Genomic DNA, 27,140 nt, shown 5'->3' with positions numbered 1-27,140 from the left:
GTATGGTGAGACTTCCAGTCCCGAAACGTCATGTGTTAGTCAGTGAGCCCTTTGAAAAGATGAAGACAAATTCTTTCCCATGATTTCTGCAGTGTAATGTGTCTCCCGAACACCAAGCATGCACTCCGCACGCAAGGCTGCGCCAATCTAATCTGACTGCCATCATGGCCATGGAATGCTGAAGTCCACATTTTTCCCATTCAGCAAGGAAAAGAGGCCTTTCAAAGCCAATCAGCTAGAAATGTTGCTTTGTTTTTATTTTTGACTGAACTTCCTGGAACCTATTATGGAGCTGTCAGGGATGTATATTTAGCTATGGCAACACATGGCCTCCTCATCCCCTTGCGCCACTGCTCATGTCACCTCTGATAAACAGAAAAACAATTGGCTATTGCTTTTGTCACCTTTAAAGAAAATTGTACTGATCATGTGGGTCATGGAAGATACAACGAAAACAAATTCTTTGGAAGTAAAAATCGAAACGTGTGGGACAATATGAAATACAGGCTAAGAGTAGTACATTTTTGTCAATGTTACTGTTACAATACAATGTTAGTTTTTAGCCGATTCCAGTTGTGCAAATTCTAAGACTCCCGACGCCACAAAATATTTTTACGCATAAACAAACAATTTGAGCTCTAATTCAAGTGTGCCTGTCTTTTTCGTCAACTAAGTGAAAGGAATAAAACGATTACTGGATTTTCACACCTATAGGGAGCACTTGAAATACTACAATTTCCTCTAAAATGGATGGGGCACCCAATCAGTCGGTGCGCCTTGTTTATGCACTAAATTCTAAATTTTGTATGACCCTCACAGCTTGACTGACTGGTTTCATTTCTTGCCGATACGCTACTTATTGCGATCAACCCAACGGACATTCACCCTAAAAATAGCTTCCCCACGTATTCTAAACATTACGGTAAATCCAATCAAAACATCCCAGACGAATGGGAAGACAGTTGACTTCCATGTGCTCTTAGCGCTTTTAACCCTCTATACAATGATGGGCAAGCAGCGACACACAAGTTACGAGATGATTTGGATTGGATTGTCAATGCCTGGGCCATAGTGCTGGCGAGCACTGTAGTTTGAGCTTTCGTCAAAGCTGGAATCACTATTATGAAATCACACAGTCACTATTATGAAATCACACAGTCACTATTATGAAATCACACAGCGACAATTCTGACCCCAACAATGAGATGGAACCCAGCATCGTTGGTGAACTCGCCCAATTGGCTGAACTCTATGTCGGATACAGAAGATGAGGACTTTGACAGATTTGTAGATATTTGAATACTTTGACTTATAATTTTGCAAATACACATTACATCAATAGAGCAAAATCAAACTATTTTGCTCCTGTTGCCTTTTTTAAAACATACGGTACCATGCATGCTAACGTGTGTCATGCTATTTTTGACCATTCTTCTTGACAAAACATCTCCAGTTCAGTCAGGTTTGGTGATTTGCGAGCATGGACAGCACACTTTAATTTGAGCACTGTTTAGGGTCGCTGTCTTGTTTAAATATCCAGCCTCAGCGCAACTTTGTCACTGATTCTTGAACATTATTCATAAGCATCTGCTGAAACTGACTGAAATCCATGTGACCTTTAACTTAAACAAGATTGCCAGTACCTGCACTGGCCGCACACCACCACAACATGATGGCACCACCACGAAGATTTACTGTTGGTAGCAAGTGTTTGTCTTGGAATGCTGTCTTCTTCCACCATGCATACCGCTGGCTTGTCCAATTGTGCTTTAGCATACCTCAAGCGACTGTGGTATGTGCGCAGAAAAGGTTCTGCCACATTACTCTCCCATACATGATCTCCTTGTGCAAACTGCGCTGAATTGAATGATGCACAGTGACACTGTCTACAGCAAGATCATATTGTCGGTCTTTTGAGCCGTTGTTCTTATGAGATTTCTCTTAGCCCGCCACTCTTGGCCTCAGCGAGAACTGTGCCTGTGGTCTACCATTTCCACACCATGTTTCTCACAGTTAAATCTGACAGCAGAAATCTGTGAGCTAGCCTTTTGTATCCTTCCCCATGATGTTGAACAATATTTGTTTTCAGGTCATTTGAAAGTACCGTTTTTACTCGCATATAAGCCGCCCTCGCATATAAGCCGCCCACGCGTATAAACAGCACCCTTAAAATTGCCTTAAAATTGTTGAATTTTACGATTTCTCGCATATAAGCCGTCCCTGATTCCTAATTTTCACCACCATATTCATCGTTTCAAATGTGTTACTTAAGAAAAATTATCAGATGTGGTATTTCTGAGATACTGTATGAATCAAAAATGTTATGGTGTTATGGACTTGTCACCTTGCAGTTTCGTGCACTTCGTCTTTTTATGCATATATAAGCCATACCCTCGATTCAGTTGTGATTTTTTGTCCAACAAATGGGCCTGACATGCAAGTAAATACGGTGCTTATTCACAGAAGTTTGAAGTTTCAAATTTGAAAGAAAACAGATGTGATAATTATCGCTAGACTGATTTTTTTTTTACTGTGATAACAATTTTTGCCATATTGCCCAGCTCTTGTTATATGTTTTACTCCTTTTACTTTTCTTCTTCTGGCTTGCCTCACTTCCGCCTTCACTTTTGGCTTTTTGAAAGGAACCTATCTAGGGTGTTTTGCTTTTGTCTCCCCTTTAAAATATCACAAAAATGACGCACACAAATGTCCTCACGATAGGATAACGCACGAACACTTGCCAACTTGTCCAGGTGCTCCTCTCATATTGGCGAGCCAGCTCCGTCACTCACGCGTACACCACTCTCATGTTTTTCATATATTTCGTGCTTAATATCGATTGTCATCATACGCCTTTTCTTCGCACTACCCTTTATTGCACCTGCTTGCATTGGACCCATTGTTTTTCCCTTAATTTTGCACCAACGCAAAAAAAACACGGAAAAAATGCAACGCTCTGCCCAGTGCTCGTAGATATCCGACGGCGAGAAAGACTATGCGCTGTTATCATAAGCATTGTATCCAGTCTCGGCCACCTGGCTGTCTCGTATGCTTGTTTCTAAAAATTGGTCTTGTATCTCAAGGCAAATATTTGCTCGAAATTTTACCCGTATCTCAAATTTCTCGTATGTTGGGGCATTCATATGGCAAGGTATTAATGTATATTGTTTTCATGATAGAGCTTAAACAAGTGTTTTGGGAAAATAAAAGACTGTTGGTTTTAAAGTTACCTGATGGTGGAGCAAACTGTCTCACACTGAATCCTTCTACACCACAAATGTAAAATCCAAAACTGTGAAACTTTGTATTATGCATTGACTAACGGGGAAAAAAAACACGGGAAAATGCAAGCTCCGTCCAGTGCTCGTAGATATCTGTTATACACGAATGAGATGCGGCAAAAAAGACAGTGCGCTACAATGATTAACAGCCTCTCATGTCTGGCTTTCTCGCATCTCGAAATTTTTCTCGTATCTAAAGATAATTATTTGCTTGAAATTTTCCTCGTATCTCGAAATGCTCGTATGTAGAGGTGCTCATATGTAGAGGTACCACTATACAGTATACAGTGAGTTCGTAGATGCATTTCCAATATGAGAGATAATCTATAAAGTAAAATCCACAAATCACTATTCATGATTTTTCAACAATTTGTCTGACCATTTGTGTGGTTGTTTCCCTGTTGCTGTTTCTGGTTCTTCTGCGGGTAAACAGCAACAATTTGTTTGCTTTTTCTGCATCATTCAAAGGAAATATTTAGGGCCAAGATTATTATTTGCCAAGATGGCGCCGTTCACGCGGGAGCCAGTGGCAGTAGCTCTATACACTTATGTTTTTCATGTTTTACAGCGCTTCTATCTTTTTTTAAATTACATTTAAATATTTCTTAATACATTCCTTTTTACTTTACTTTGTACTTTATACTTTAATGTTTTTACAACTTTCCTTGTTCCGTTAGCCTGGCTTCTTTTGGCTACTTCTTTTTTGAAACCATTCAGCCATGCCTACGCTGTCATACACATGGGACTAGCTGTTACAATACGCAGCAGAAGGAGCAACACCTCGGTGCCGCCGGAGTTTCGGTGCTGGACAAACGTGCTGGGAGAAGAGGCAACGCTTCTGACCAACCATTCCATCGTGGGATAAGATGGAAGCGCTGTCGGCGCTTACCAGCAACGGAGTCAAGGAGTTCTGCCCTGCTGCTGTTTTCTTCAGCTCCAGACTACTGAGGAACTGTGCGGATAAGCTTGTTAGTGACTCTGCATATTCTCTACCTCGGTCACAGTCTGCAGAAGTTCCCCATCTCGTGAAAGACTTTCTGTGTGTGGTTCCAGTTTTTGTCCAACTTTACAACGTCTTTTTGAGTCTATCCGTTTTTGCTACCGAAACCAAGATGGCGCCGTTCAAGTGGCAGCTGGTGGCGGTAGCTCCGTTCACTCTTGCTCGTTTTGTGGTTTTGCTGCTTTTCTGTCTTAATGATTTGATTTGGTGATTCTTAATGATCCCATTGACTTTGATTTGCTTTGTACTTTGTGCTTTTGCTTTGTTGTTTTGCAGCCTTTGCGACTGTACTGTCTAACTTCTAACTATGCCTTTTCTTGCTACTGTCACAATGAAATTTCCCGAATACGGGATGAATAGTTATCCAATCCGATACAGCTGCAAAAAATTGCTAAAAACTATAGTTTTTTTTTTGGGGGGGGGTGCTACTCGGCCGTTTGGTCGCCGGACTTTTGGTCGCCGGACGTTTGGTCGCCCGGAAGGTTATTGATAATTACCATTTAAAATTGTTGCTCAAATTCCCTAAATACAAACTGCGAATTATTATTTAGTCATACTTAATGCCCTATTAATTATTAGGCTAAAGAAAAGCTCCAAATTTCCCGTACTTTTGTGTTTTGTTGGAGAACTTGTTAAGACCCTGACTGACGTCCCTTCCTAAGGGGACAACTCATGTACATACAAACTCTTATACACTAGCACGTCCGCTCAGTGAAACTACTCAGGGCCATTGTTGGCTTTTATTGATGCGTAGACCGTGTTGTTTTACCTTGTTTTGTCGACGGACTTTTGGTCGCCGGACATTTGGTCGACGATTGTTTGGGTCCGGGCGACCAAACGTCTGGTCACGGCCCCTTTAGAGGGGCAGAACGAATTAATTTGTATTTAGTTAATTTATATGGGAAAGGCAGCATCAGGCAAGTTACGCGCGACTGTTGTTCAAGCTTTCGTCAAAGGCATCACTTAGACAGAATCTTGCGGCGACAAATCTGACTTAGACAGTGAGATAGACAGCGAACTTGCTCATTTGGACGAACACTGGATGTCAGCTCCAAAAAATGAGGGCTTAGGCGTATTTATTGATGTTTGAATGCTTTGACTTATATTTACACAAGTACACATTACATCAATAAAGCACAATCAAACTCATTTTATCTCCTTCTGCCTTTTGTAAAGCATTCGCTAGCATGTCTGCGAGTGTATGTTTTAGCATGTCATGTTTTAGCATGTCATGTTTTAGCATGTCATGTTTTAGCATGTCATGTTTTAGCATGTCATGTTTTAGCGTGCACGCAGACTATAATATGTTGTGCCCATTAAGCCAAAGGGCCTTGTGTATGAGTTAAATACCAAAATTGCACCCACAACTGAGACAGCGCATTTCAAGTCGGTACGTCCTGTAGGCATAAAAATAGGGTAATTTAAAAACAGGTTAAAAAAGTGAATGCAAACAACCGTTCAGCTGATGAGAATTTCCTCAGGTGTTCTATAATTATTTTACAGTAATAACTTGACATACAAGTGACCCAACATACGAGGAATTTGAGATACGAGTATAATTCCAAGCAAATAATTCCCTGGAGATACGGGACAAATTTTGATATATGAGCATACGAGACAGCCAGGTGCCCGAGACGCGAGAGGCTGCTTATGATTTCATTGCACTGTCTATCTTGCCGCATCTCCCTTGTGCAAAGATCTCTACGAGCACTGGGCGGAGTGTTGCATTTTTTTCAGTATTTCTTTTTTGCGTTAGTCAGTGCAGAATTAAAAGGAAAAACAATGGGTCCAAAGCAAGCTGGTGCAATGAAGGGTAGTGCGAAGAAAAAGTGTATGATGACAATAGATATCAAGCACGAATTAATTGAAAATCATGAGTAGTGTATGTGTGACTGAGCTGGCTCGCCAATACGTATGGAGAAGCAGAAGTTCGCCTCGAAAGCCGCGGTGGAATACATTAACCTCTTTGCCTTGGTTATTGCACAAGAAGGTGCAGTACACCTCCTATGTGCTTAGCATCACTAAGGCTTTGCGCAACTGTAGATTTTCTTTCGCAAGGTTTAGCAACATGCGTTTGTTTGACTAGATTTTTTTAAAATTCCTATTTCAGTTTTTGAGGGCAGAGAGGTAAAAAGAAGGTGGAAATACCAGACTCTGCATAAGCAATTGAAGCCGGCAAAGCTAGGCAGCCACTAAAATTACCTAGTGAAACCAATGCGCCCTTGTGGACAATGTGATAATTTATATAGCTAATTTTGAAATTAGAAAAAAAACTAAGATAGATTTTACGCATTTTTAAACAGTCATCATGCTTTCTCTGACCATAAAAACTGCATTACCTATTTCAGTCTGCCTTTGCGTGTAATATATAAAAATAAATAAAAATGTGTTTGTGTCTTTTAACTTGCCGTTCTTTACAGAGATTAGATAGGTTCACCTCAAATTCTACCTTCTGTTTTGATCGACACATCAAAATCCACAAAAGGACCTTCCAAAACCTGTCCTTATCCTAAACCTTTAAGCCCTACCCCGGTCCTGTAGACATCTCGCCATGCATGATTAATTGCTCTTTCTGTTGGGACACTCCTTCCACTCAGCACATTGTATGGAACCTCTGCTAAAGGACAACAGTTGCATCCTCTCTTCACCGTGGACCTAAGCCATGCCTGTCATTCCCCAGTTAGGGTGCCATCAACTGTAAATTTACTGCTGTTAACCAGAACTCATGGGCAACCTGTGAAGGAAGAGACCCTCTCATAAATATATCTCTTTTGACGGGGCATAGTCACTCAATAAACCAATTTGAACATGATAATAAATGGTAGATAATGTGTACTGTTGTCATCTTGTAAAGGTAGATATTTTCACAGCAATATCCACCTATACAAGGGGTTAGCAACTCAAAATGTTGGAAGGGCCATATTGGCCGGAAAAAAATATATATGTCAGGAACCGCAAACATTTAAATTCTTATAATGAAGCTAACATATGCTGTATGTATATATATTATATCAAAATGAGTAAGTTGGCCACAAATACATCTTGAGCATTCATGATAAAAAAAAATTCCCTGCAATGCATTCTGTAGAGAACGATGCACACATGACTGTTCAGTTGTACAATAAGGCCTCAAGTTTAACTTCTTTAAAATATTGAAGAATTATATTTCATTGTTTTGATGAAATTAAAGAAATCCGATTTTTGGTGTGATTCTTATTTTGAGGATTCGACAAAACAACAACAAAGTACGTGCATTACGTGTCACTTCACCATCCGTGAACAGTTTTCCACGTTTTATTATCTTCCAGTTTGCAACAAAATTTGCAGCAGTAGTGAAGTTTGGAGATGCAATCCACTTCTTAAATCAAATTTGATGGTCCTCTAATTTTTCTAGAATTAAGGCAATCGCACTCTCTCTTTCCTAAGTGGGTACTCGGCTGTAAATGCAGCATGCCTTACCTGGAAAAGCCACATGAATCTTTGTTCGAGGGATTACTGTATCTTGAATTTGAAAAAAAAAAAAATCACATTTTCTTTTACACTAAAGTAGGGTTCGGTGAATGCGCATATAAAACTGGTGGGGTTCGGTAGCTCCAACAAGGTTAAGAACCACTGGTTTAGAATGTTTGTGTCGTGTTTATCCTCCTACAGAAACCATATTAAACGCAAAAATATATTTCTCTTCCCCATTTTCAAACATTTTTTAAACAGATCCAGGGAACCACCAGGGTAGCACTAGAGAGCCATATGTGGCTGCAGAACCTATGGTTGCCAAACCCCGACCTGTACAATGCCAACGGCAATATAGAAAACAAAAACTAGGGGGAAAGATTTAATGCAATAGTTACCCCCTCATAAATTTTTCTGCACATTCCTGATGCGAATCTCCTGTTCCAACACATCCAAAATGTAACTGTCGAGGCCATTTAAGTGCAGTGAAATTAATTGAATTGGGAACACTGAACTTTCGTGGTCAAATAAACGAAAAAAGCACTAAAAAAGTTTTATCCCATTTCTGCCAGAAAAAAAGTGCAGTAAAATATATCGACATTAGGCTAGCTGCCCAAGTCAAATGGCATGGGAAACAAAACAACAAGGCTTTAACCAGCGTTGTTGCCCTGGCCAGCAAGGCCAAAAGTCATCTAGTAAAAAATTTTTTTTTTTTTAAATCTCAAAAATTTTAATTTCAGATGATAATTTAACAGATTTTCAAGGTTTGCTTGTTTGCCAGGTTTGCTTGTAGAGTCAAGGGTCTAAAATGTCCGATATTTACTATTCAATGGAGCATACGTGACTGGTGCAGAAGATACATCCGTGCTGAGATTGTCTATCTCCTTTTCTGCGTCAGAGGGACTGTGTTATGGTGCTTTAGTCTCTGGTTTGAAATTCTGCAAATGTTCTTCGGAATTTATGACCCATTTTGAATTTGAATCATGATAAACCCGTAGGTTTTGTACAATTTAATAGTAATGGATCTGTTACTATTTCATTTTCTCAAACACTTATCCTCACAAGGGTCGTGGGGGGATGCCAGAGCCTACCGAAGCTAATTACGGGCACTAGGCGGGGTGACACCCGGAATCGGTGGCCAGCCAATCGCAGGGCACAAGAATACGGTTAACCATATGGGCAATTTAAAGTGTTCAACCGGCCTACACTGCAAGTTTTTGGGATGTAGGAGTACCCGGAGAAAACCCACGTAAGCCTACAGAGAACATGCAAATTCCACACAGGAAGGTCCGGACCTGGGATCGAACCCTAGATCTCAAAACTGTGAGGCTACGCCCTAACCACTGGCCCACCAGGCCACCCTCTGTATTACTCTTGAAGGTTTAATTTTGAATACTCTGACAAGATTCTATCATTTAATTGGTTGGTAAAAATCTGTGAAAGTGGGACTTCAAAACGAATAGAAAATTCAAAATCAAATGTATGTGACTGATAAGGGTTTACAAAATAAAACAATTAAAGCCATTGAAACACAAAGCCTATTATAAAGTATTGTGAATTCAGACATATTGAGTTGGAAAATAGTATTTTGACCAGGTGATAAAAATAACATTAACAGCAAACTGTGAGTCTCTTCCATGAGCTCATACTTAACTGGAGGGCAAGGCGTCAGACATGTAAAGAGTTTCCATGATGAGGATCGTCTTGTCTCCAAATTGCCACCATGAGTAAACATATTTGCATAAATGGGTGAGTGACATGAAATATTGTTCATTCTCATCGGCATTTAACAGCTGCCTTCGGCTGGTTCAATTGGGAGTGATATATCTGCAAAGGATCAGATGGCACAGGAGGGGGAAGGGTGTAAGGCCGCAGTCAGTTCCCATGTGCTCAGACTATGATCCCATAGACACCAACCAGCGCCTGGCTGACCACAGCTGAGGTCTGAGACAACACATATACACAACCTTGACAGGGGAATAGGACCAACGTCATATGCATTTTCGCCTGATGACAGACATGGCAGTAAAATGCAACAAATTAGTGACGTTGTTTTCAACACATGAATTGCAATGTGAAAACTTGGGCAGATTAAGTGGTGTGCAGTGTATAATGTGAAGATATGTCTGTTAATGACAAAATTATCTATTTCGATAAAATTAGGCATTTACAGTATTTCAGGGAAAATATGTTTCATGTTCATGTTTGATTTACTGCATTCTGAAGTGTGTGCATCACAAATAAGGTACAGATTGGGTTCCAAAACAGTACTACCCAACTAGTGTTTTAAGAAGTGACTTGATGATTCACCTAAGGCACAACAAGATGAGATAAGTGCATCTGTGGCATGTACTATACCACGTCATTTACCACTAGCGTTGTATCGTGTCAATTAACAGATCCAGCACTGTTCGGGTATTATTGTAGACTCTACATCAGATATTGTTGTATCTATATTATAGTGTAGTGGTCCCAAACCACCAGTCCGAGAGCCAACTGGTGCCGGTTCGTCAGATATAAATACTAGATAGATAAATATGAAGGTTTTAAACCATATGCTTAGGGGTCACCCTCGACGCTCAAGGATGGCGATCCTGAGCCACTGGCGTGCTGGACCCCAGATCACAAAGACTACAAACCAAACATACCGTAAATAAAACCCACTCAGTTCGGAGGGAATTACGCCCAATTTGTTACACCACTGTATCAAACTCACTCAAGACCTTTTCATGGAACAAATAAGTGTTGCAGCTCGAAAAAATAAAAGGACTGCCAAGTAGTTTTTTAATATTACGTTTATTTTCTCCATATTCTCACGAGAAGAATTCTCTTTTTTATGTTTCTTAATAAAAAGATGTTGGAATTGCATTAATTAATAAAGGGAGGAATTGGCCAAGATTGACAGGTAAGCCCTCAAATTCATCAGAGCTCATTAAAACAAACAATAAATTATATTTAAAAAATACTTTTTGGCAAATAAGGATTTTGTTATGCTGTTTCTGATCGAAGGGACCGCCACGTGGTGTGGCTCTTTGACTCTCACAGTTTAAAATGTTTGATTTTTGTGTCTAACTTGTTCGCCACCCCTGCGTTAACTGAACACTCTAAACCAAGGGTGTCAAACTCGGGTTGGTTCGCAGGCCACATTAACGTCAACTTGATTTCATGCGGGGCCGGACCATTTTAGATGTAATATTTAGATTTTTTTAATAAATGAATTAAAAGAACTGGATTAAAAGCCCTGAATATTCAGTTTTTTTATAGATCTTACAATGTTTATTTTAGCTTTTTAAATATATTTTTAGATTTTACAAAATGATTTTTGAACTAAAAACACAGAAAAAATTGATTAAAAAATTACAATTATTGATTTAAAAGGAGGAAAATCAGGAAATGTAATATACATCTATACTCTTCATTTTAATTTTATCCAAAACAGAAAGTCGGGACTCATAAATTACTTTCCCGGGCCACACAAAATGATGCGGCGGGCCAGATTTGGCCCCTGGGCCGCAACTTTGTCACGTGCTCCAAACGTAACCTGTAGCGTAACCTTCATTAGCATGGCGAGCGTCAACATTTTACACCTTGTCGTGACATCAGGGTGACTTCAATAAATTGAAAATAGTGTATTGTGCTTGCTGAGTATCTATACAGTAATCCCTCGATTATCACGTTTAATGTAGACCAGATATGGCCGCGATAAATGAAAAACCATGAAGTAGGGTCACCCCTAATAAAAAAAAAACTTTTTTTTTACTTTCCTTTAGTGCCGAGTCCTAGTAGCAAGCGGAGGACAGGGGAGCTGCTTCGGCTTGCGAATTTCAGCGTGGATTTTCACATTTTTATGAACTTAAAAAAAACATTACCGTATTTTCACGACTATAAGGCGCACATAAAAGTCTTTAATTTTCTCTAAAATAGACAGGGCGCCTTATAATCCAGTGCGCTTTATATATGGACCAATACTAAAATTGTTATCACGATAAAATAAAATAAATCAGTCGATAGGACAACTACGGCAAGCAGCCCCCAACTCTACTATTTTCCCGTAGATAAAGTACTGCGCAGTGACTGCTGGGATATAGAGTTCTTAATACGCCCAGTTCTTCAATACACCCAGTATGACGGCAAGCACACTAATTTGGTGCTCGCCGTCATTCATATATTCATATTCATATATTCATATATATATATATATAAATATATATATATATATATAAATATATATATATATATATAAATATATATATATATATATATATATAAATATATAGATAGATATATATATATAAATATATATATATATATAGACTTAGAAAATCGGCGAGTTGGGACTGTTGAGTCTTTTTTTTTTACTTTAAAAAGCAAAACAACAACAAAAATTGTTTCTGGGACTGTAATGAAATTATTGATTTTATTTAAGAGAAAAATAACCTTGTTTCCAAATGGATTCATGGAAAAAAATAATTTGTAAACCAATGTTCCCCTACTCATACATCCCTGTATGTTAAAATTTCGAAAATTCTGTAATACAATTGATACTTTTCATGACCTCTGTTCCAGCAATGAAACAGGCAATGAAAAGGCCACTCGGGGGCTATTTTGAGGTTTAAACCTGTATTTCTATGAATAAAAATGAAGGGATTTGCAATTGGTTCTCCTGCAGAAAAAAAGGTGGGGATGAATTTTAAGAAACTAGAGCCTGGAATGACAGGACTGGAGATATGAAAAGCAAGGCTCTATGACATGAAGCAGTTTCTGAAATCCTTTATTGGAAAGTATAGTCACCTGTAGTATAAACTAGCTAAATGTTTATAATAAAAACAAAAAGTGTGAGACGTGATTAATGTACTTCATAGAAGAACATGTGCATATGATTTGTTCGATTGAACCGCAAAAATATTGTACAATCAAATTTCGACACAGCACCCCCTGTGACCCTAATGAGGATAAAGCGGTTCAGAAAATCAGATGAGAAGCCAGTGAGCAGCCACAGCGCCTTCCCAGAGAGTCCTGCTTCCTTGGACAGACTGAGTCCAATGCAGAGTTGACAGATCATGCCACATGTTCAATCAGTGACCGACCCTCTCCAATGGTACGCTCGTTATTTCTGTCCAGAGAGACTTTTCAAGGAGCTAATGGAAAGTTTCCACCCTCCTTTTTAAAAAAGGAGGCAACACTTCCTTTCCCAGAACAATTTATCTCTTGCCATGACAAGACAACCTGCTATATTTACCCAACTAAAATCAGATGATATACTTCCAGCTGCACAATTCTCTAGCTCTGTGGCACATGGTCCTGTCAATCATGTTAGGTCGAACAGAACAGCCGTTAGCCAGACACAAAGCCATAGAAAAGAAACAACAGAGCAGAGATCAGGCCTGGTAAAGAAATCTTAAGGGAACCAATTCGTATTTCCCTCTCTGTTTGCCTTTTGGTGTAAGAGCAAACCCACGCATGAGTGAATGGAATTAGAGAGCTTTCATAATGCAGGCCGCTGGGACAATGTGTTGTGAAGCCTTGGAGCAGAAGCCAAGGACAGTCCATCCACAAAATGTGCTAATGAAATATGGTGTGCTTCCGAATAAGAAATTGGGAGAAAGCTGAGCAATGATAGTTAAGTGAAGAAGAAAAAAACCTCAAAACAGTATGCAAGGCAAACCACACTGTAGAGCATTGCTGTAGAGCATCTGAGGTCATTTGATATTGTTTTGACTTTCAATACGGTATGAAGCAAACATTTGAAGCAAACTGCAAATGGGAATAGGGTTTAAGGGCCCTTGACATAGACTCAAAAATTTAAGTCTCCCCAGACTAGGTATGTTAACTTTGTTGTGAAGCTGTTCAAATATAATAAGTTCATGGTTTGCGAACAAATGGTAAGAGGTAATGGGATTGGGGGGGGGAGTAACCCAAATGCTGAATTTCTCGGCCAGCAGTCCCTGTCCATCTCACAATGGCAGGGCCATTCCCTGGAGATAGACAACAGCAGCGTGAGTTAAAGTTGTAGAGCATTGTGCATTGACTGCTCAATGCCCTTTCCCTGTTGCAACTGTGGATGAAGGGTAATGGAAGCTGCCAGGTCTCATTGCAAAGGCATGGCAATATGCAGTATTGTCCAGGGCAGCTCAAGTCTGCATATAGCAATGCAGCATATAAAAACTCTACTCATAAAATCAAGTAGGGAAAGAGAAACCAACACTAGGTTTCTGAAATCCTGGATGTTAACCCTTTAAGGACTCGGCCTGTTTTATGTTTCCTTTATATGTCAGAGTTGTTTACTATGGCCTTGCTTGGTCTCTTTTTTTTAGGACAATTGAACCCTTATGTCCAAACTGTTTCCCTTACGCTGACCAAATACCGTATTTACTCGCATATAAGCCGCCCCCGAGTACAAGTCTTAAAATTGCCTTAAAATTGTTGAATTTTACAATTTATCATGTGTAAGCCAGCCCCAGAGTCACAATTTTCACCTCCATATTCATGGTTTTAATAAGGAGTACAAATGTATTACTTTGAAGGGAGAATCTTAAGAAAAATCATCGCACATGGTATTTCTGAGATACTGTATGAATCAAAAGCACATTATTAGGGTGAATATTATAAGCAAGTTAATATGCCTGTATTTGTGAATGCTAAATATTAAATTATTCAATTTGATATGACAATAATATAAGCTTTAAATTTAACTTAAATTAACTTACTTTATTTACTATACCCACACACTTAAAAAAATTTAATCTTACGTTACACTAAATTTAAACCTTCTTGTGCGTAAACCAAGACAAGGATGTTAATGAATTCCACTGTGGCTTTCCAGTCGGAACTTGCCGCTTGCATGCCTCACAACAGAGTGTTCGTTTTTTTAAATTATCGAACCAGCCAGGACTGGCTTTGAAGGGTTCAGTTGGTGTCTTGTTCAGATGCTGGCTTTGCTTTCAAGTCCATGTAGATTCCGCTGGCTTTATCGCAGATTATCCACTATCTTTTAACCATATTAAACGAAGGCTCTCCCTCTTGTTATGAAGGTCACTGCGCAACTTGGAAATGATGGTTAGCCCTTTGTTGCTCTGGCTTGCTTTGGACCCATTGTTTTTCCCTTAATTTTGTACTGAGTAATTCAAAAATGCAACCTGTTGCTCATAGATATCGTTACCCGAGGGAGATGCGACGAGAAAGACAGAGTAATGCTGTTCTCATAAGAAGCCCCTCACATACTCGGCCACATCAGGAACTGTCTCGTATGCTTGTATCTCAAGGCAAAAATGTACTCGGAATTTTCGTCATATCTCAAATGTCTCGCATGTTGTGACACTCGTATGTCAAGGTATTACTGTAGGGTCAAAACAAGTTATATAAACAGAACAAAAGTGCCAAAGATGATGATGATGCATCGGGGTCATCCTATTTGCCAAATTATTAAAGTTAAATTTAGTTTACGAATCATTTCCAGAGTCTTGCGCATTCCACTGCAAATTAATTCACCAAGCTCACTCGCGCACTCAGACTGGTTTCTTCTGGTCCTTCTCTCAAACCGGCGCGACTCGCCTGTGACCTCACGTGTAACAATAGTCATTTCTGATTTGACATGAGAATGGAATCATGGGATATATACAGTGGTACCTCGTCATACGACCGCTCGTCATACAATATTCTCGTCATACGACCGCTCGTCATACAATATTCTCGTCTTACGACGGAAATTTCGATCGAATAATTCGCCCGTCATGCGATCAAAATTTCGTGATGCGACCAAGCCTTTTTTGCATATCTTTCGTGTACGTATAACAATATCTACGAGCACTGAACGATTAATTCAGACGAGTTTCTCCTAAGCATTGACCAGGAAACGCACAACGCGCATGCGCGGGCAAAAAGAGGGCTTTCTGGGTAATGAAGTATACTCGTGCACAACGCCGATAGGCAATGGCACTCTTTCTCAGAATGAAACTTCATTACCCACAATCAATACGTGGGTAAGCTGAGCTGTTGGATTTCCTGTTAATTTTATTATCTAATACGAGGAGTATTATATTACTTCTCGTTCGCTGCTACTAGGGACATCAGCGGCACTGGCTCGCAATTCCCTCTTTGTAATATTTCTGGTCGCAACTCTCTCTCATAGGCGCCGTTCAAAGGGGTTGCAACCAGAGCCATTACGACGAGGTAGTTCCGAGCCAGTCTTCATGAGCAGCGGAGCGATCGCTAAAATGTACTACAAGACTATTTCTCGTTGGCAAGTGGTCGTGGGTTATCCTATTGTGAGGACATTTGTGTGAATCATTTTCGGAATATTTTGAAGGGAATACGTAGTACAACAGCAAACAGCCCATCGATAGCGAACGTGAGGGTGGAGGCGTGGCAAACCGCCAACCCGGAAAACGAAGGTAACAAAAGATTACAACAAAATTAGAATTCAGTTTTGTGTAAAGTTACATTAAACGTATGTTTGAGTGTCTGTATATATTAATCCAAGTTAATTTAAATTTGTTTGTTCCATTTACGAGTGCGTTGTCGTGGAAAAAACACGAACCCCACCCCCCCACGCCCCCAAAGGTCTCTGTCTCCCGTCGGCGAAATCTGCCCAATTTTAGTTATATTAAACACATGTTATTACTATTAAACCACTAGTTATGTGTTACTTTGTTAATAGATGGCGAATTAGAAGAAATAAAACAATCCAATATCCTGTTATTGGTGTTTTGTCAGTGGGTTGGAACGAATTAATTTGTTTCCCATTCATTTCAATGGGAAACGTCTGCTCGAGTTACGAGAATCTCGTCATACGATCTCAGTCCCGGAACGGATTAAGATCGTATGTCGAGGTACCACTGTAGTCCTAAATGATATTTTCCATTTGGGAATTGGATAAGAAACTATGAAACACATGATCCATGACGGGCGGCTGAATGGTTAGTGCGTCAGCCTCACAGTGGCGGACCTGGGTTAAAATCCAGGTCGGTCCACCTGTGTGGAGTTTGCATGATCTGCCCGGGCCTGCGTGGGTTTTCTCCAGGTACTCGGGTTTCCTCCCACATTCCAAAGACATGCATGGTAGGCTGATTGCACACTTTAAATTGCCCCTAGGTATGAGTGTGAGCGTGAATGGTTGTTTGTCTCCTTGTGCCCAGCGATTGGCTGGCCACCAGTCCAGGGTGTCCCCCGCCTCTGGCCCGAAGTCAGGTGGGATAGGCTCCAGCACCCCCCGCAACCCGAGTCAGGATAAAGTGGTTAGGAAAATGAGATGAGATGATCCATGACCCGTTTTAACACATCTAGAGAGCAATAAGATTGTAAAACTCAAATGGCCTTATCTATCGTTTTTACTTGGTGTATTGACTTCAGGTGAAAACGAAAGTGACGTTCCACTACCGCACTTTCAAACAAAAATTACCGCAAGAATGTGGCTGACATCATCGCAAAATTCTGAGACTTAAAAATTGGCATGCGCACAAGTGCATGGCTTGACTCCAGGAGGTTAAACCTCAAATTCATAAGCACACACAAACGTTTTTTATAAAAACATCATGTAAAGAAATGAAGGTACTGTACTTATTTTCTATGATATTGCTTTTTGAAGACACTCTGTTTGACAAACTGACCCAACCTACATGACTATGGCTACCACCAACCTGTTATGTTGCTGAGTACTTCTTTGAGTCCCCCAAAACTGTTCAACAAGGGATCTTGTTCTTCATCCTGAAATCAAAAAATACAGAGGGTGTCAAAATCTGTGTTTCAATCAAAAATAATTCTTTTATATACTGTATTTACTCGCATATAAGCCGCCAGTGCGTAGAAGCCGCAGCCGGAAAATTGCCTTGAAATGTTTTAATTTTACAATTTTTCGCGTTCAAGCCGCCCCCCTGATTCCCATGTATCCATTTTTCACCTCCATATTCATGGTTTTAATAAGGGAGTACAAATGTGTTACTTTGAAGGGAAAATCTTAAGAAAGCTAAAGCACATGATTAGGGTCAATATCATAAGGAACTTAATATGCCTGTCTTTGTAAGTGCAAAATATAAAATTACTGTATTCTCACACCTATAGAGCGCACTTACTAGCATAGCATACGCCAGCGGCTAGCATAGCATACGCTAGCGGCTAGCATAACAGGTACGTTAGTGGCTAGCATAACATACGCTAGCCTAGTGTCATGCTAGCACCTTTTCCGAGGAAGCGCCCAATGTACTGACAAAAAACATAAACTAGTAGACCGTGCCCTATCACACGATGCGTTTTATAGGTGTGAAAATACGGTATTCAATTTGAAATGTTGGCTTATCGTGGTGAAGTGATGCAAATAAATACATAAATATATAACTCCTGTCAAAAAGAAACAGGACTATGTGCTTTGGTTTCACTGTTTTTACCAGTACAGTGGTACCTCTACAGAGCAGCTCTACCTATGAGATGCCCGAGATACGAGGAAAATTTTGAGCAAATAATTAGCTCTAGATACGAGAAAAATTTCGAGATGCGAGAAAGCCAGGTGACCATGACATGACAGGCTGTTTATCCTTGTAGTGCACTGTCTTTTTTGCTGCATCTCTTTCGTGTATAACAGATATCTACGAGCACTGAACGATTTCTTCACACAAGTTTCTCCTACACATGGACCAGAAAACGCACAACGCGCATGCGCAGGCAAAAAGAGGGCTTTCTGGGTACTGAAGTATACCCATGCACACAACACCGATAGCCAATGGCATCCTTTCTCAGAATAAAATTTCATTACCCACAATCAATACGTGGGTAGGCTGAGCTGTTGCATTTCCTGTTTTTCCTTTCTTAGCCTGTTAGCTTCCACGATCGCTCATTCAAGAGTACTTCTCGTTGGCAAGTGGTCGTGCGTTATCCTATTGTGAGGACATTTGTGTGCATCATTTTCAGAATATTTTGATGGGAATACAACAGCAAACAGCGCATCAATAGCAAACATGAGTGTGGAGGCGTGGCAAACAGCTAACCCGGCCAGAAGGTATAAAATGTAAAACAAAATTAGAATTCAGTTTTGTGTAAAGTTATATTAAACGTATGTTTGAGTGTTTTTGTATAAATATTAATCCAAGTTAATTTAAATTTGTCTGTCCGGTTACGAGTGCGTTGTCGTGTTCTTTGGGTTAAGCCAAATAAAAATATGAATAGGGTGAACAACATCCATTACAATGTCCAAAAAAAAGAAATTGGAAATTATGCTGAGCGGGGATTTGCAGAAATGAAGGAACAGCTGGCAGCCACCAGTCTCATGGCTTTCCAGGACCGCAAAGCGGTTGATATGCTTCTGACGGTTGATATGCTCTTGGTGGAGCAGGGGGCGTGTGCAATGTTTGGAAATGTTGCACTCAACGACACGTCACCCAATGGGTCCCTAACCAGAGCCGTTGAAGGCCTGCAGACCCTGAACCGGAAACGAAGAGGCACTCTGGAGTGGAACTGTCCGCCTGGGCAGACTGGTGGGATAAGACCTTCGGCAAGTGTAAAAAAAAAAAAAAAATTGGCCTTCACCGAGGTGATATCAATGGCTCTTTTGCTAATACTTTGGCAATGTCTGGGTGTTGTCTTATCCCCTGCTTACGCTCTTTGCTAAACCGACTTATGGTTAGTGCAATTGCTCTAAAAAAATCCAAATTGCAAGAATTGTATCTGCTTATTAGACAGCCTACTGGTGAGAACATTGATGTCCAGGATTACGCTAATTATGAAAATGAGTTGGACGAGAATGATTTTGTTCTTCCTTTTTCAGACCAGACATGCAAGTAAGGTGAATTCGGGTAAAGATCGAGACAACGGACTTCCCAAGTGTATTTGTATTTGTCATAAAATATGATTTAATGAAAAATAGCCGGAAGGAAGTTGGATTATGGGATTATGTACAAATATATAATAACAGGGGGGAATGTTAGGGTTATATATTTGCTCGCAATGAAGAATGCTTTGCTTTACTTATCTTATTAACATTAGAAAAGTCATTTAAATACATCTGCTTGCAACGGATGTTTATGCTTTGCTCCTTAGTTAGACCAAACAACAGGAAGGTCGAATCCTCTTGGACTGCTGGAATGTGGAGAAGATCCTTCGGCTCTACATGACCTTCATTTGTTTTGAGAGCTAAAATTTATATTGTAACTAGGGTCCTTGACTATTGACTTTTTACTCCCATTTTCCCAGCCCTCCCTTGAGAGCTGAGACGTCCATTGTAGCTAGGGTCCTTGAAGCTAATAAACAGGGAAAAGGTGTGTGTAACGCCAGAATGAACCTGGACAGAGACGAGTCGGTTCGATTCTTTCAATCAAAAATTTCACAGAGGATTGTCCTGTTCTGTCTCTTTATTTGTGCGTGCATTTGGGAATGCCTATTGGTGAACCTAACAGAAGTATATCTTGATGAGAACCTGATGCTCTGTAATTACAGTAGTACCTCGACATATGAGTGCCCCGACATACGAGCAATTTGAGATAAGAGTAAAATTTTGAGCAGATATTTATCTTGAGATACGAGACAAATTTTGATATAGACAGAGAGAGACAGGCTTGACAGATGCACTCGTAACATAACAAACTTTAAATTTAACTTAAATAACTTAGATTCCTATACACACACTTTAAAAAGTTTTAATCTTACGTTACATTAAATTTAAAACTTCTTTTGCAATAACCAAGGCAAAGAGTTTAATGTACTCCACCACGGCTTTCGAGGCAAACTTCCTGCTTCTCCACACCCATTGGGGAGTCAGCTCAGTCATGCGTACACTACTGATGTTTTTCGATTATTTTGTGCTTAATATCTATTGTCATCATACGCCTTTTCTTCGAACTACCCTTCATTGCACCGGCTTGCTTTGGACCCATTGTTTTTCCCTTAGTTCTGCACTGACCAACACAAAAAAACACGGAAAAAATGCAACGCTCTGCCCAGTGCTATCTTTAATGATATCTTTAAAGATAGCACAGGGAGATGTGGTGAGAAAGACTGCGCTGAAATCATTAATGAGGGGAGCATTTAGCCGAGTTGGACAGGTATGTATAACGCACACCCATAATTTGTGATTAAAAATTGGTATACATTTTTTCCTCAGCTCACACCAAGGATTGCACGGGTACAGGTAACAAATGCTGAACACATCGCCATGACAGAATATTTATTCACAACAAATGGTACGGAAAACCTGGTAAAACAAACTACCAGTATGAACACAATTTTCAAATGGAATTTACTATTTTAAATCCTTAGTCTAATTCATCATCATAATATTTTAAATTTTTCAAAGTCTGATTCATCACCATCAGACTCACCAAACAATTGATTCCATTCTTCTTGAGTTCTTTTTTTAAGTGTGAGCACCGGCCAATAGAACAGGCTCTTGCGCCACATCTGGCAGACAAAGAGAGGTTGTACGTCTCCCATTATAACGGCTGCCGAGGGGACTTTTTCACCGGCAGAGGGCACTGTTTCACAGGGATTCGTATATAACGCGCACCTGAACTTTTCTTCAGTTTTTTGGTACGCATTATACTCAAATAAATAAGGTATGTAAGATTGTAGCTGAGGGCTTGTGTCCCTTAACTGTAACTTTGTAATGAAAAAAAAAAAAGATGACCTAATCAAGGGTACTGTTAGGCCCAGGACCAGACTGGTGGCAGGCACAACCATCCCCCCAATCACAGGCCCTAATCACTCAAGCGCTTCCAGGTGTGATTCATCAGCCAGTGAGGAGTATTTAAAGCCACCAAGAACATGACCACACCGCTGGATCGTCTTAATCAGTTTACTGTTAAGTAAACAGCTACGGCTTTTATGTGCACAAATTAGACTTGACAAAGACGAAACGCCATAACAAGACAATGCGGCCGATGCGGTCGTTTCCTTCAAAATAGAGAAAAGATAAGCAGATAAAATGCTAAACAAAATGTATTTTTATGTCTATGAAGAACATTCAAGAAAAAAAACATCTTGTGTAAAACGTGAAAACACTCAATCGTGCCTGCCATTGCTCGCTCAGGGAGCAGACATCTTACCTTTTACCGGTGGTTAAGCATGGTCTGACTGGCCAGACGCGAATAGCCTTGATAAATGTGTTCGTAGTGTATACCATGTCAGCACATCCCAATAGTTGTTAAGGTTGATCGAAGGTCTTGCGGCCGATGATTAAAATATCAGCCGGATCGCTACGTGGGCATTGGCCGCAGGATCGCCGGCCGACGGATCGCCGGCCGACCAGCCAGGAAATTAAGCTTTCACTTCACTTCTCCGCACCGTCCAACCGTCACCAGACCTCAATTAACCGTCCAGGGTGCTCTATTTCCGGATAAGTCCAACGACGTCAGCTCACTGCCCGGACTTAAATGGAATCTTAACTTCCACTTTACATTTCTGATTAAAAATAAATAAATTAATCCACCCTCAGGGGCTCCAGGCCGCTCAAAAATCTCTATTTTCAGATAAAAATGACGGCCACAGCCCGCTGCCCACCATTTTTTCTCCTCAATGCGGAGTTGAGTGACAGTCCTTCGTCTTCCGCCATTTTTATGAACATTTTCAGAAAAAATATCTGCGATGTAGTGAAGCCGCGAAAGTTGAAGATGAAAAAATATAAATTTCTATCATTCTATCTTTTTTTTAATTACATTTTAATATTTCTTAATAGTCCTTTTTACTTGACTTTGTACTTTATACTTTAATGTTTTTACAACTTTCTTTGTTCTGTTAGCCTGGCTTCTTTCTGCTACTTCTTTTTTGGATCCATTCAGTCATGCCTACGCTGCCATACACATGGGACTAGCTGTTACAATACGCAGCAGAAGGAGCAACACCTCAATTACCGCTGGAAATTCGGAGCTGGACAAAAGTGCCGGGAGAAGAAGCAACGCTTCTGACCAACCATTCCATCATGGGATAAGATGGAACAGCTGTCGGCGCTTACCAGGCCTTAAGCGGAGTCGATGAGTTCTGCCCTGCTGCTGTTTTCTTCAGCTTCAGACTACTGAGGAACTGTTCGGATAAGCTTGGAAGAGTGACTCTGCATATTCTCTACCTAGGTCCCAGTCTGCAGAAGTTCCCCATCTTGTGGAAGACTTCCTGTGTGTGGTTCCAGTTTTTGTCCAACTTCACAACGTCTTTTTGAGTCTGTATCCGTTTTAGCTACCGAAACCAAGATGGCGCCGTTCAAGTGGCAGCCGGCGGCGGTAGCTCCGTCCACTCTAGCTCGTTTTGTGTTTTTGCTGCTTTTCTGTCTTAATGATTTGATTTGGTGATTCTCAATGATCCTATTTACTTTGATTTGCTTTGTACTTTGTGCTTTTGCCATGTTGTTTTGTCTCATCACCCTCCTGCTACTGCCACAATGAAATTTCCCGAATACGGGATGAATAAAGTTATCCAATCCTAAAATCCAATCCAATCCAATTTGGTATTGTATTTAAAAATGTGGTATCGATGCAGCATCAGAAACAGCCAATGCGACACAGTTGGGTATCGGAACCGGTATTGGGAACCAAAAAACGACATTGGTGAAAGTGCTAGGATGTGTTGTTTCCATACCAAGGGAGTGTGGGTGTTCCATCTCGAGTTCCTCTTGATCGCACCGACAACAGCAGTAATTTCACCTTGGACAATGTAGATACTTTTGTCCACCATGGTGATTCCTGAAAAATAAAGTTGTGAATGATTATAATTAGAGCTGGGTAATATGACAAAAATTGTTATCACGATAATATATATGTCGATATCGATAATTATCACGATAACTATGACATATTTTTTCTTTCAAATTTTAAAAAGTATTTTTCTTGTTCTGTTGTGCAATAAAAATAAGACAACTACCTCCTTAAACTATGAAAAGTAAAGAATAAAACAAAACAAAATTTGGACAGGTGTCTTTATTTTTATAAATTTGCATTCAAACCAAAAGTTGCAGGGCGGCCTGGCGGCTGCGTGATTAGCGCGTCAGCCTCACAGTGGGGGACCTGGGTTCAAATCCAGGTCAGTACAGTGTGGAGTTTGCATGTTCTCCCCAGGCTTGCGTGGGTTTTCTCCGGGTACTCCGGTTTCCTCCCATATTCCAAAGACATGCGTGGTAGGCTGATTGGACACTCTAAATTGCCCCTAGGTATGAGTGTGACCGTGAATGGTTGTTTCTATCCTTGTGCCCTGCGATTGCGATTTGCACCAATTCAGGGTGTGTCCCCCGCCTCCGGCCCGAAGTCAGCTGGGAAAGGCTCTAGCACGCCCCACGGCCCTAGTGAGGATAAAGTGGTTCAGAAAATGAGAGATGACACCAAAAGTTGCTGTGAAATATGAAATAAATAAAATAATCAACTGAAGACATCATTACAATTTGCAAGCAGACTATTTTCAGCCTTACAAATAGAAAGTGTAAATTTACCTCACATATGGCAATTTACAACAAAAAAAAAGTTGGATGAACACAACCCAAGTTAACAAGTTTTAGATTTTTGCAACGCTTTCAGAACATTTACAGAGAATTGGGAAACATTGATATCAAGTAAGAAAAATATTACAGCCTGTCCTAGAAATGAGGACGGTAGGTAAAAAAAATTCAATAAGGATGCACTTTGTGCACCGGTATTTACGAGGCATTTAAAAAAAAAAACGACAATGCCAGAGAGAATTCATTTGGATCTTTTAGTGGGTCGCCTTGGTGTTGTCCTGCTTGTTATTGTCCTTTCACATTCATCCTCCGTGTTAGCCTCTGTTGTTAACAATGCTAAAAACACTTCTCCTTAGCATTCTCTTGTTCTCCTGAACGTTGGCCTGGAACTCGCGTTAATGTCACAACAGCACCCCTTTTCTTTGCATTTTAACATTATCGGATTTTTATTACTATAGTTCACAAAAATTATTTGATGATAATTATCGTTAGCGTTTTAATCCAATGTTAGTTTTGTGGGGGGAAGTAATGCACATTTAGATCATACAGAATTAAGACGAGGTTATTTTGACGAGGTTATTTTGAATAAAACTTAAAAACACTGTCTTCAAGGAGCAGTTTAAAAAGTAAATGAACTGCATTAGAAAAACATTAGGCAACATAAAAAACATTCAAAAAAGCTACAGCTTGTGTTCTCAAATTTTGCATTGTGAAGAAAATGAGTTACTACACATGAAAAATAAGGACAATGTATAATACATTTTTAATTTGGTAGTGATTTTTTTTCTATAGTTTAAAAATCACCAATTACAAGAGCATGGGTTTCGGCACATCCTCGTTGTGTTTTTGGAGAGAAAAGGCCACTTGTGACCACAGATAGGAAAACTACTTACATCAAATTGCTGTGTTGTAAAACAAAATCACAAAAATGTTACTCCAAGTTGCGGTTCAAAAAGTAAATGCTAAATGCAAAATCTAATAAATCGTTCTTTGGATGTTTTTCCAGTTAACTACAAGTGTTTTTTGTGCACACAAAAGTGATTTCTGAGGAACTACCTGCAGTTGTGATAGATTTGTGCCAAATGGAGCCAGAATCGCAACAAATGAAGACATGCGATTCCTCAACCAATCAGAACATCGAAGGAGAGGGGGACACTATTGCCAACCTATTCCTTCATTGTGGCAGAAGTACAGAGATCAAAAAGGAGGACACAAAAGTAGGATACAATCAAAATGGAGAGTCGCCATTTCTCCATGTGAGCGTCATTACTCCACGAAACTCCTTACTTGAACTTGCTACCAGTGGCCCCAGGCGCTCACTATCGTGCTCCACCTCTAGGCCTGGCTCCACAGTAGAGCACCGGTGAACCAGGTCTGGGCGATGGAAAAAGTCATTCATTTCTTACTTATTTCCTCAGTCAAATGCAAAGTTAGTGTATCTGGTGCCATATAACTTAATTAGCATGACAACTGATGATAAAAGGTGTGTATGTGTGTATGTATATGTATGTATGTATGTATGTATGAATATATATATATATATATATATATATATATATATATTTCAATGGTTTTTAACCTTGTTAGAGCTACCGAACCCCACCAGTTTCGTATGTGCATTCACCGAACCCCACCAGTTTCATATGTGCATTCACCGAACCCTACCTTAGTGTAAAATAAAATACGTTTTTTTTTTGTTCAAATTCAAGATATATAAATTCCTCGGAGCACTGATTGGCCAAGTAATGTTACGTGATCATCTGCAGCCAGTGATGGGCAAGCGAGGCATGTTATCGTGAATAGACATGATGGGTCGACGGGTCTTGACCCCCGTGGCAGAGGTTCCACCGAACCACTGAGACAGACTCACCGAACCCCTAGGGTTCGATCGAACCCAGGTTAAGAACCACTGATATATTTACTTGAAATATGTCACTTAGTAGGCGGCCCGAGGTCCGAGTGATTAGCGCGTCGGCCTCACAGTTCTGGAGCCGAAGGTTCGATCCCAGGTCGGTCCTCACTGTGTGGTGTTTTGCTTGCGTGGGTTTTCTCCAGTTTCCTCCCACATCCCAAAAACATGCAGGGCAGGCTGGTTGGTTGAACACTCTAAATTGTTCCTAGTTATGAGTGTGATCATGAATGGTTGTCCGTCTCCACGTGCCCTGCAATTGGCTGGCCACTGATTCAGGGTGTGACCCCGCCTGGTGCCCACAGTTAACTAGGATAGGTTCCAGCAATCCCGTGCCCTTTGTGAGGATAAGCAGTTCAGAAAATGAATGAAATGAATGAAAGTCACTTAATTAAAGGTCTTCCGAATGACGGGGACCAACAGCTTGATAACTCAGTTCACATCAATTACCATAGGTAGTTTGGAATTCTCGTTTTAAAAAAAATAGTACATCTTAAAAGCCCACAAAATGCATTCCACTTTATCTCATTTGGAATTATAACAACAGCAAATGACGTAATTCAGGTGCTAGCTAGATTCGGTTAGCGGTGACTAGGTGTAAGGACAGTGACTGACGGATTGTGACACAGCTCGAGTAAAATTTACCTTCTACTTAAAAATATCGACTACAATTCAATGTGTCATTTGAATTTCAACTCTATGAGAATCACCACGTACACGGGCTGTACCAAATATGTCTTCTTTTTTAACCCGCCATGATATAGTCACCACAAATAGTTTTAACCCAAAGTTTTGTCATAAATTAAATGGGCATTACCTGTGTATTAGACTTCAACTTTAAAGGACCTCCGTGGAAGCTAGCTGAAAGAGCTAGCAGCTAGGCGGCCACCAGTGAGTGGAGACTAGTATTGCATTTCAATCCAGCAAAACATAGGGATAAATTCCGATTTCCATACATTTCATAGAGTGATAGAATGTATTTGCTAGAAACCACTCATTCATTCGATTAGCAGTAAATGACAAACAACTAAGAAAACTACAGCACCTTGTAGTAGCTGTCAGTCTTTCGTAAACACACTGACGTGGAAAAGCAGTGCGCTCTCA

The 27,140-nt window shown here is 40.2% G+C and overlaps 1 protein-coding gene across 3 annotated transcripts in view; it reads right to left on the bottom strand.

The window, feature by feature from the left end:
• Positions 1 to 27,140, bottom strand: part of gbf1 (golgi brefeldin A resistant guanine nucleotide exchange factor 1) — a 117,995-nt gene extending 90,855 nt beyond the window's left edge. For 2 of the 3 annotated variants that reach the window (XM_077612445.1, XM_077612447.1), the window contains exons 1-3: positions 26,854 to 27,140; positions 23,278 to 23,381; positions 17,367 to 17,433 (exon numbers count right to left, since the gene is read on the bottom strand). In XM_077612445.1, coding sequence (XP_077468571.1) covers positions 17,367 to 17,433; positions 23,278 to 23,373 — 163 coding nt within the window. In that variant the 5' untranslated portion in view covers positions 23,374 to 23,381; positions 26,854 to 27,140. The remainder of the gene's footprint in view (positions 1 to 17,366; positions 17,434 to 23,277; positions 23,382 to 26,853) is intronic. The other variant, XM_077612446.1, reaches the window with a different exon arrangement.

The sequence above is a fragment of the Stigmatopora argus genome, chromosome 11, assembly GCF_051989625.1.
Source record: "Stigmatopora argus isolate UIUO_Sarg chromosome 11, RoL_Sarg_1.0, whole genome shotgun sequence".
In the NCBI taxonomy this organism is placed as follows: Eukaryota; Metazoa; Chordata; class Actinopteri; order Syngnathiformes; family Syngnathidae; genus Stigmatopora; species Stigmatopora argus.
Note: the sequence above shows the minus strand (reverse complement) of the source record. Positions and strands in the feature narration are given on the sequence as shown.